The sequence below is a fragment of the Epinephelus lanceolatus genome, chromosome 5, assembly GCF_041903045.1.
Source record: "Epinephelus lanceolatus isolate andai-2023 chromosome 5, ASM4190304v1, whole genome shotgun sequence".
Taxonomy (NCBI): Eukaryota; Metazoa; Chordata; class Actinopteri; order Perciformes; family Serranidae; genus Epinephelus; species Epinephelus lanceolatus.
Window position 1 is genome coordinate 30,897,142 of NC_135738.1, and position 11,308 is coordinate 30,908,449.

At 43.3% G+C, this 11,308-nt stretch overlaps 1 protein-coding gene across 9 annotated transcripts in view; it reads right to left on the reverse strand.

Moving 5' to 3' along the window:
• abcc8 (ATP-binding cassette, sub-family C (CFTR/MRP), member 8) overlaps nucleotides 1–9,839 on the reverse strand; it is an 85,846-nt gene extending 76,007 nt beyond the window's left edge. For 5 of the 9 annotated variants that reach the window (XM_078168044.1, XM_033634139.2, XM_078168043.1 and 2 more), the window contains exons 1-2: nucleotides 9,369–9,836; nucleotides 5,981–6,143 (exon numbers count right to left, since the gene is read on the reverse strand). In XM_078168044.1, coding sequence (XP_078024170.1) covers nucleotides 5,981–6,143; nucleotides 9,369–9,389 — 184 coding nt within the window. In that variant the 5' untranslated portion in view covers nucleotides 9,390–9,836. Of the gene's footprint in view, nucleotides 1–5,963; nucleotides 6,144–9,368 lie in introns of those variants that run through there. The other 4 variants (XM_078168042.1, XM_078168041.1, XR_013491629.1 and 1 more) reach the window with 3 other exon arrangements.
• Between the last annotated feature and the right edge of the window lie 1,469 nt (nucleotides 9,840–11,308).

The following is an 11,308-nucleotide window of genomic DNA, read 5'->3' on the forward strand; positions in this document are numbered from 1 at the left end:
TCACAATGATTCAGTCATCAAAGTGCAATGTAATTCATTAATGGCTCATTACTGCTACTGCTGTCACAAAACAAATCTGGGATCATTGAATTATGTTAATCACTCCTCTGTTGTTGGCACCTTAGCTGCTGGACAGTTTATTTCTCTGAGCCGTGTTGGCACAGGCTGGCAGTCTTACACAAACACACAGCCTTGAAACAGGCAAAATTTCTCACATATGTAAACAACTGCGTTGATAATCAGCAGATTGTTTCTTCTTCTTTTTTTTTTTAGCAAAAATGCTAAATATTTGCTGGTTCCATTGTCTCAAATGTAAAGACTTGATGGTTTTATTTGTCTTGTGTAATACTGAATGAAGCATATTTGGGCTTTGGACTGCTGGTCAGACAAAACAAGACATCTGAATATGTCAGTTTGAGGTCTAGGAAACTGTGAAGGACACTGTTCCGGACTTTTGGATATTTTATAGGCTAAATAATTAAAGGGCCAGTGTGTAATATTTGGCATGGTTTATTGTCAATCTGAATCTGAATCTGAATATTCTACCCATTAATATGTTTATATAAGTGTATAATCGCTATAAAATAAAATTCATTTGGTTTTTGTAGCCTTATAATTATGCTTTTATATATATATATAGCAAGGGCCTTGCTTTAGAAAGGTCGCCATCTTGCGCCACCATGTATGTACAGCAGACCGAGCAGACAATCCAGCCAGCCAGAGAACGCGTTTCGCGTGTATAAATAAACCAATGAAGACAGCGGAAGGAAGGAAGGAGGAGGAGGAAACAGCAGAGAGTGTTAGTAGTTCGTCGACAGAGAGCAGTGAAAAGTTTTTTTAGTTATAAAGTTTGCGAATGGACCACACTTACCACGCAACAGGAGAGAATGAACCTGAACCGTCATCTGCGAGGAAAAGAAGACGCAACTTCACTCCTTGTGATGCACTCTCTGTGGCGCTTTTCCTCCTGATGATGTATCTCCCCAATGATGGTAGCACCGAATCCCATTCTGTGCATTCAGCCTCTCTTCTCGCCCGCTCAGCATCAAACACATGGAGTTCCTCATCTGTATGCTCCGGCTCAAACAGGTATGGCTCTGGGTCTGTGTCCGCTACAAGAAAATCTTCAAAATCGCGTTCAAAGTCGTCCATTGCAGCTACTATAGTCCGGAGATATTGCTAGGCTAAATAAACAGCTGAGCTCTGTTTACCGGCTATGCTATCAGCCAGTGTGCGGGCTGGAGGTTGGTGGAGCAGAGAGGGGAGGGGGTCCTCACTCTGAATGGTAAACGAGTATGTGTGTATGAAGTGTGTGTGTTACGCTAGAAGAGTGTTACCGGAGTTTTTGGAGTGCTCAAATAAACTGGCCTTTTCCCCGAACGCTACTCTGGTCTCCTGCTCGTGAGGGATTCATTACAATATCGTAACATGGTTTAAATAAACATTCACCTCGTCGCTAGATAGACCTACTCCTGAAAAACTTGTGCGCAAGGCTTTTTGTCCCTACGAGGCCACCATCATTTACCCGACGGGAGGGGTGAGCGAGTGAGCCCTGGAATCTAGAATTTGACCACTGATGTCACTGTTTTCAACCCATTTTACACACTGGACCTTTAATTGATTAATAAAAAACTAACTGAATTGGTAATAAAAATAATCAATAGTTGCAGCCCTAACAGGGGTACAATAATCCTCCTCTCTGACCGCTGGTGCAAAGCAAACTGTCTCATAAAAGTGTTGTGGTGCAATTATCCTCTGCAGTATCCTCTTACATTGGTGGCCTTGACGACTAGCTGAACTTGTGAGCCAGCACTCTGAAGAGCAGCACATTACAGAGTTGCAGTTGCAAGGTGGACAGAGAAGCTTTCACAGCCCAGAGGTTTGTCTTTAGTGGCAAAGTTATTAGTGAAAGCACTACAGCTCAAGGTGACAGGGCAGAGAGAGGAATCACTGCAGCTTACAGCCAGGTTCAGCTGGGTTATCCTCTAATGTTAACAGACTCACACTGCCCTACTCACCTGCTTTTAGCTTTTACTTTCAGTCTGCTAATTTGCATTATTTAGTTGGACTTCTTCTCTGCAGCTAAAATTCCAGTGTGTAGCATTTACAGGGATATATTGGCAGAAATAGATAAAAATATTAATAACTATGTTTTTGTTGGTTTATTATAACCTGAAAATAAGAATTGTTGTGTTTTTGTTAGCTTAGAATAAGCTGTTGACATTCACATATGGAGTGTATCCTCTTCCACAGAGTCCGCCATGTTGTTCTACAGTAGCACAGAACAGACAAACCAAACACTGGCTCTCGATAGGACCATTCCCATTTCAGCATTTCAGCATTACCCACCATAGTTCTATATGCTTGGCAGACAGGAGAAGTTACAGCAGGTTGCAATCTGCAACCTCATCACTAGATTAAGAGGGAAAATGTTAAAAATGAGAAACAAAATGTTTATGGAGGAAACTTAAACAATGTTTCTAGAAAATGCCACCTTGTGAGGGAGAAAATTAAGACTAATAGTCTACAACCATGGCAGCAGCTTTGTGAGATATATGAACATGCTCACAAAGACAATGCTAACATGTTGACAGTTAACAGTTGTAATGTTTACTGTGTTCACCATCTTAGTTCAGTGTGTTAGCTTGCTAACATTAAGTAGAGACCATCTTGCGTTGGGATCACTCCAGCCACACAACAGCAACAAGCAAATGTGGGCCAGGGGCATAAAGTGGGGGGCAATAATCCCTTCCCTACCTCTTATGAAGGGTGTAACGATCCATCGATCCGGATCGATATATCAATTCAATGATCAATGATCCAATATCATCGATGCAAAGTGAAAACATTGATCCATATCGTCATCTTTGGGATACGCTTTTAATTTTGAAAGTCTGTGTCACCATCAAACAGCAACAGGCAGATGGCAAGGCACAGGGACTGTGGCTCAGACGTAGAGCGGGTCATCCACCAATCAGAAGATCAGCGGTTCGATCGCTGCAGCGCTTCTCCAGTGTGCATGTCGAAGTATTCTTGAGCAAGATACTGAACCCCGAATTGCTCCCGATGATGCTTCCATCGGTGTGTGAGTTTGTTAAAAACTGAGTGGCCGGTGACACCTTGTATGCCTGGGCCACCAGTGTATGAATGTGTGTGTGAATGGGTGAATGTGCCTCATAGTGTAAAAAGCGCTTTGAGTGGTCCGATGACTAGAAAGGCGCAATACAAATGCAGGTCCATTTACCATTACAAAAGATAACATTATTTACTCTGGAATAAATCAGCAGTGTGGAAATAATTTGGATTTCGGAGAAAAAAGGGGCCAACAGACAAAACACATGCCATACGTAAACAATGCTGTTACGAGATAAACCACACAAACATTACCCACCTGGATGAGCATCTCACTCCGCTAACTTCTCACAACAGCAACATTAGCTGCTCTGTTTGAACAATGTTGGGCTGAAAAAATGTGAATGCAGGCTTATATTCAACCATGCTGCAGCATAAATAATAATAACGCTACATGTAATTTGTTAAGCTATAAGTAGAGAAAGAAAAGTCTGCAAGCCGTTAGGTTAATTTATGCAGTGAATAACATGCTAAAGTTAATTTCGGGTCACTAGCAAAAAACAATTGTTTTGTCCATGAACCTTGTGTTCATGTGTTGTCAATTCATACTTTATAGCTGTTGGGAGAAGGTTGCGTTCACAGCTTTAAGCCAGAAAAGCCAAAAAAAGATGATAGTTTGGGTTAAAATGAAAAGATTTCTTTCAGGAAGGACTTTCTGGCAGAAAGCCCTGAAGGTTAACTTAACCCATATACTGTTTTATGTGTGTTAGTGGAGTCAGTTTAAAGTAAACGTCACTGCACTTACTGTTTATGTGCTTATTTTATCTTTTATGGCCAAAAGCAAAAAAGAAAGGGGTGGCAGCTTCTTCTGTAACTGATTGTGTTATATCAGCATTTAATATTGTCTCATATTGATCGCAGGCCCTGAATCACATAAAATCTGCATCATATTGCGGCAGGGTTTACAATATCTGCAAATATCGTATCGTTGTCTGAAGAATTGATATAATATCGTATCATGATGAAACTGGTGATTTACACCCCTACCTCTTACCCCCTACTTGTAGTGCCTCAAACTGCACCCATCTTTAAACTCCGCCTTTATTTTGATCTCACCTACACATAAAGTTTCGTGACTGCATCTTGCACTGTTGCGACACTAATGCATTGACAAAATATGTCCACAGACAGACAAACAGACAGACAGACAGACATATAAACACCTGGCAAAAAACTCAAAATGCCTTCTGTAGTGGCTCCTGCTTCAGTAGGTGCCACCAAGAGCATATCTTGCCATGATGACACACACACAGACTCACAAGTTAAAAAACAATATAAGACATCGGGGCTTTATCACAGCTGGTAATTAGGACTAAACACTGAGTACGCCTGAGGCTGATGGGAAAGCCCTCAGTTTAGTAGGTGTTTGGTTATAAACCGAAGTATTCTGCAAACAGAAATTTTGCCCTGATGTTGGCGCTAGATGAAAAGTTAATGAATTGCTTAAGCGGTTACAGTTCATACTGAGAACATGAACATGTGAATCAAATTTCATGGCAATCCATCTAATAGTTTTTGAGATATCCCAATGTGGACCAGAGAAGCGGACAGACCGACTGACATTACCATCCACAGAGCCAGCATACTGTTAGTACTGGAGCCAAATATGTTATTGGGAGGTTTGCTTCTGACTGTAATTCACTGTGTGGGTATTGGGGGGCGCTGTGCTGTCACCTGGTGAGTTTAGGTATTTTAGGATGTGACCTCACTATGATCATCAGGTGTTTGACCCGGAAGGGCAAAAGGTTTTTGACCGCTGTGGCGCTAACTGCCGGCGTTTTCTTTGTTTGAGTTGTTAATAAATCCGAATTATAACGCACCAGAAGACCAGCGTCCGGACTCTTTTACTGAGCATCAAGAACGGTAACGTTAGGGTGAAAAACCAGTAAGTTAGCGAGGTGCGTCAACCAGGTTACTCTGGGTCAAGCATCTCAGTAGCTAGTGTAAGACTTAGCTCCTTTAACAGTTAGCATGGCCAAAAAGAGCTGTCATCTAATAGTACATAACAAAGTAGAGTGACAGAAATTACACTGAAAGTTGAGGTATGGAAGAATAGCCTCACTACAAAACATCCACACACACAAACAAACAATAAAGGCAAACAATATCTCTGTGTGTTAAATATGATCATATAGGCTGCACATTCTGTCGACAACAGGCTCACAGAGACACTGTCAAACTGTTGTATGAAGTGACAAAGTGTTTTCCTACTTTAAAAAAAGCTCCACATGGTGTGCACACACACAGACATGTGAGGGCAGATGATGAAGCCAGAGCATGTGTGACGGTAGCAGCAGAGCGTGCGCAGCGACGCAGAGCTGGTCCGTTACACGACGATGATGACACTAATGGAATGGCCAGCAGCCAGGAAGGGAGGCAAAAGAGAGGTAACCTAATGCCAACATGATGCCTCTGTACACCACATTCATCAGAGGAGTCACATTTAATATGTCCTTACATCCATACCATACTCAGGAGACTCACATTTCTATCACTGGCTATGGGACAGCAAACACCTACAGTACAGAGAGGGCGTCTTAACTCATGCACAGTCAAAGTGTATTAATGTGTATGGGCACTGTAATGGAAATAAGGTATTTAAAGTTATGCTTTATTTCGTCTTTATACAATATACACTTGCCTATATATCATATGTTAAAGTAATCTGATAGAGAGATAACTGAGAAGGGCAGCCAGAGAACATGTTAAAGCCCATCAATCTTTTTTATATCCCCCGGGAGTTGTGCTGACACATCATCAAAGCACAAGTGTATGTGCTGGGTGTGTGGTCTGTGCAGGGATGTGTGGTGCGAAGACGCTGAGGATCTCACCTCTCAGCGACACTCACCGATGAAGAGGATGGGGAAGGTGATAAAGAGGAGGAAGACATGTGGCACCACATTGAGCGCATCCAGGAAACAGCCGTTGTTCAGAACCCCTCCGTCCACGTTGTAGGCCACCGAGTTATTCTCGTTCCCACAGAATGCCAAGGACATGGTGGAACCGGGACTCTGCAGGGAACCAGTCGGAGGAAAAGGAGGAGGAGGAGGAGGAGGAGGAGGAGGAGGAGGAGGAGGAGAGAAAGAGAGATTTTAAATAGAAGCTCTCAAAGCATGTCGTCTTTTCAAAGGGAACACTGATGGCGTCTTCAGTAGATAAATCCCACAGTGACCTCCTTCCTGCTCCCTCTCGAATCAAGCTCCAAAATTTTAGATCCAATAAAAGAGAGGAGTCAGAGGGAGAGAGGGAAGGAGGCAGAACGGGGTCAGAGGCAGTCACAGTCCGGTGCAGCAGCAGCAGCAGCAGCAGCAGCAGGTCTCTCTCCTCTCCCGCAGTCTAAGCTGCTTTCTCTGCCATGCTGGTGAGAAACATCTGCATCCCGTCCGCCTGCAGTCCTCAGACATCCTCTAAAACTGAAGCTTCACTTGCCGCTGCACAGCTCCACTGGAATGCACTCAGACACACATACACACGCACACAAGCAGACACATACAGCTAGAGCAGCGGTGGCATTCTGCAGCACACACTGCTATTCCTGTCTCTTTGCAAACAAGAGCTCAAAGTTGACCTTGGAAGGCAAGAGCAGAGAGGGAAGAGTGTGCAGGCGAGCTGGAGCTACAGAGCTACTGAAGGTAGAGGGGTGAGGACAGGAGGGAGCAATGAATGAATGATGGAGAGAGAGAGAGAGGGGAGAGAGAGAGGAGAGAGAGAGAGGGGGGGTACAGCTGCTGAGAGAAGTGTGCAAATGTTGGAGGCTACAAAGGTACGTGTGAAGCATGAGCAAGCATGCTAATCTTAATCCCAACACCACGTATGCAGGAATTACATAACTCTTCCCCTCAGTCATTTACCACTTCAGCTCATATTATAACTACAAGACTTCTAAACAAGAAAGAGCGCAGCAGTGACTGAATAAGTAGGCTGCCCCGATAAGAAAGAAAAAGGGACGTAAAATATTAATGAATTCCTGGGATGGATTCATTGTGCGTTCAGGTCCTATGGGAAAGGTCCCGCTGCAGCCAATGGCAGCTGACTTGCTCAGAGGGATCAGCGAAGAGGCACATGGGAGCAGATTTCTGATAATCCATGTATCAACAGGGACAGACTCATGGCCTTTTCCTCCTGGTTAAAATGATGTATGGTTAATATAATCCACTCTACTGTGACCTTCACATAACAACAACAAGGAGATAAGCTTACTGTAAATGTAATGAGCAGTTTACATGGGTGCTTACACACAAATATGTGAGCCGGGGTGCATTCAAGTAACAGATAATGCACTCAACCGTGCTTAAGTTGTTGTCAAAATGTGGTGCTGTGCTGGAAATAGCATAAACTAAACTGAGATCCAATGACATTCAGTTTTATCCCCATTTAAATGTCTGACTGACTGCAATCTGCATTAGACATTGTTGTCCATTAAACGACATCCCTGAGAGACAAAGTGCTGTCATAGCTATTGGCATATTGTTATATTATAATGTTATGTAGTATGTGTAATGCATTATTTCCTTAAAATGTCTGGAGGTGCTTTTATAATTACATTACAGTGTTATTCTAGTAGCAATAAAGAGATAAATCAAAACATAAATGCACGTGGTGATCGCTTTGTATTTAATCCAGGCAGAATTAAAAGTTTTAATTGACTTGCAGCAGCGGTGGCAGTCTAAAATTATCTCTGTGTCAGGAAAGCAAGGAAAATTAAAATGTTGGATTGTTTGTGTAAATGCTGCCATATGTCTTTGCAAACTCTATCCTCAGTGGAGTTTGCAAACCTGCGGCAACAACAGGCTTCTCACTGCAAGCACATAGCTGTGTCCAGATTTCTCATGTAGGCTTAAAGGAGTATTAAAAAACAAACAAACACCAATTTGTTATCTTTCAGGAGGCTGTTGTAAGGCTTGAAGCAATAAAATGTATAGAAAAGAGGCACCAGGCGTAGCTGAAAGTGAAGAAATTCTAGTTGAGTAGTTTCATTTTAACACCCAACTGCAGCCACATCCTCTCACTTCCTGTCCCACATTAATTATCATCTTACTCGGAGGACCGTACTCATACCAGCTGACAGTAAATAACTTGGCAAAACATAGGGGTTTTAAACAAATCAAGCCAAGGAGAGGGGTATGTCCACAGACAATTGAAATATGTGGCATAGCAAAGCACAGACTAACCAGATGTCACGTCAGCAGGGGTTTCACCAATTCAGTGGGAATAGATTTCAGCTTGCAATATACTGCCAACACCAATTCCTCAATTAGAGATTATCAGACTCGATTGCAATGCCCTGTGTCTGTATTATTATCTCTTTTTTTTCAGCTGGGAAAACTGGCCGATGCATTGGTTCTGTGGTGCCCTACATATGAGATGAGCACTGTCCATCACTGGATTGCCTGAGGGGGGGAGTGGAAGCTTCAGTGTGTGGAGAAAGAAAGAGAAGAGGTAGAGGAGCTGCAGCCACTCTCAGAGGCACTCAGAGAGGAAAAGGGTTAGAAGAGCTGGAGGGCTTACAGCTACGATCAAGAGAAATGCATTCCTAAAATCATTAAAAGTCAGCTACAAATAGAGGCTCTGCCATTGTTAGGTGGTGACATCATATATAGGTTATAGAAGCACAGATACAGACAGATGCCAATATAACAGGGCTGACTCTCTCTCTCTCTCTCTCTCTCTCTCTCTCTGTGAGAGAGTGTGTCAGTGTGGTTATAATTTTGTCTGTGGCAGTACAAGTGAGGACAAGAGGTGGATGTTAAATCATGCATCGATCTATGTAAAGAAAGGAGGTACCAGTGCTGCAACTCAGCATTTACAAAATGTGCTCCATCTGGCTGTGTGAATGTGTGACCACGATGCAACAGCACAGCCGTGAATCCAACACATCCAGTATTTCACACTCACCCATAACTCGCCCCTAGAAATGAATCCCAGGGATGTAGCACACTGGCACACACACACACACACACACACACACACACACACAAGGGTTCCTTAATAACTGTGATCCAAAATGACTTGTAACATCATTACACAGGCCTTTCATCTGCAGCCAACTCAGGTCTGCACAATTATGTATGCAAATGAAAACATTTATGTCCCTAGTGGATATTCATATAGGCCTATGACATGTCGGTGTAATTGAGAAATGCCCCACAAGTAATACCATGCTGTGTGTATGCAATGTTAACAAAGTGAGAGTATCGATCAGTGTGTGTGACCAGGTGACAACCAGCAGCTCTTACCGGTTTATATCGAGAGATCATTGTGTTTCAGCGGCGTTTCCCCGACTCCAGAAACACTCTCCAACCCTCTTCAACACTGTCACATCCGTCGCTTGGGTGTAAAAAAAAACCAAAGAGGTAAAATCTCCCAAACTGCAGTCTCTCATGTGCTCGGAGTGCAGCCGACTTCTTGCTGTCCCACTTCTTGTTTGACCATCTGAAACACACGCGGGCGGCGGTTTAAGGGTGGAGGCAGGGAGCTGTCCACGGTCCTGAACCCGGGTACCGAGGAGGAGGAAGAGGAAGAAGAGGAGGTCAGATCTTCCACCCGAGGCCACCTTTGGGCTCAGTCATGAACCGACCACCGGCGGGTTACAGCAGCAGGAGGGTGGGGGGGTCGCTCAACCAGACATACCACAACCACAGCGGTCGATACAGCGCTCATAGCAGTCACGTATGCCATCATGTAGTGGGAGCGGATGACTGCACGGGTTATATAACAATGAAATGGGATGCTGCACAGCGAGGCTGCACACATGTAACAATGTACGATGGGTTTTTTCGGTTTTTCTGAAATTTTTTATGGCCTAAAATTCACATTAATGACAATTAACTCCTAAGATGTGAATATAAACTTGATTGAAGTAGATTTAATGACAGTCAGGTTCCTTAAAAGCAGAATTTTCCTGTGAGAGGCTTAGTATTCAAGAAGGAGCACGTCTGCCCCCTGTGGACATTTAATTACAAAACTGTATGGCTCCCCAGACTCGAAGTAAATCGATGCAGAGCTGGTGAAAACAACGCAATGCAGGAGGTGATGCAGGGAAGAGTATCTTACCTACAGCACCTTGTAAATTAGTAGAGTATTGGTTATCCACCTTTAAAACAATAACACAAAGAAAGGAAAATCCATATAACTTTTATGAAAATGTCATGAATTGTCTTAAATGTATTTGTCTACATGGTAAAAAAAAAAAAAAAAAAACGTAATTAAAATCTTATGGCATTTTCTACATTTTTTAGGATGTATGGATTTTAAGATCAGCCAAAACATTAAAACCACTGACAGGTGAAGTGACTAACTTGGATTATTTTTGCTCCAATGCATTGTTCTGCTGAGATCTCTTTGGTTCTGGTATTCATGTGGATACCACCTGATATGTCCCACCCACTCAAACACTGTTGCAGACTAAGTACCCCCCCTCTTGGCAACAGTACTCCCCAATGGTAGTGGCCCCCCAGCAGGATAATGCACCATGCTACATTGCAAACATCACTCAGGAATGACCCAAACAATGTGACAAAGACCTCAAAGTGTCAATCTGGCCTCCAAATTCCCCAGATCCCAATCTGAATGAGCATCTGTAGCACATGCCATTAACCCACCTCACAACCCACTGGACTAAATGGATCTGCTGCCAACAGACTGGTGCCAGACACCGCAGGACACTCCCAGAGATCCAGTGTCAATGCCTCAGCAGGTCAGAGCCAAGTCTGATCCAAGGAGGCCCCACCTTGGATTAGGAGTACATTTGGGGTACTGGCACATCACAAGAATCCTTGAGTAGATTGGGACCTGGGAAATTTAGAAGCCAGGTAGACACCTTGAGCTTTTTGTCACACTCCACAGGCCATTTCTAAACAGTTTTTGTAGCGTGGCATGCTGCTTTTCTCTGCTGGGGGGCCACTGCCACTGGGGAGTACTGTTGCCATGGGGGGGGGGGGGGGGTACTTAGTCTGCAACAGTGTTTGAGTAGGTGGAACATGTCAGGTGGTATCCACATGAATGCCAGAACCAAAGGTTTCCCAGCAGAACAATGCATTGGAACAAAATAATCAAAGTTATTCACTTCACAAAAAAAGGGAAATCCAAGGCACTCTTCTTTAAATTTATAGAAAGCCTTAATTCAAAGAATGGCTATTTCATTTAGAAGAAGTTAAAACATGATGAAAGTGGGTTA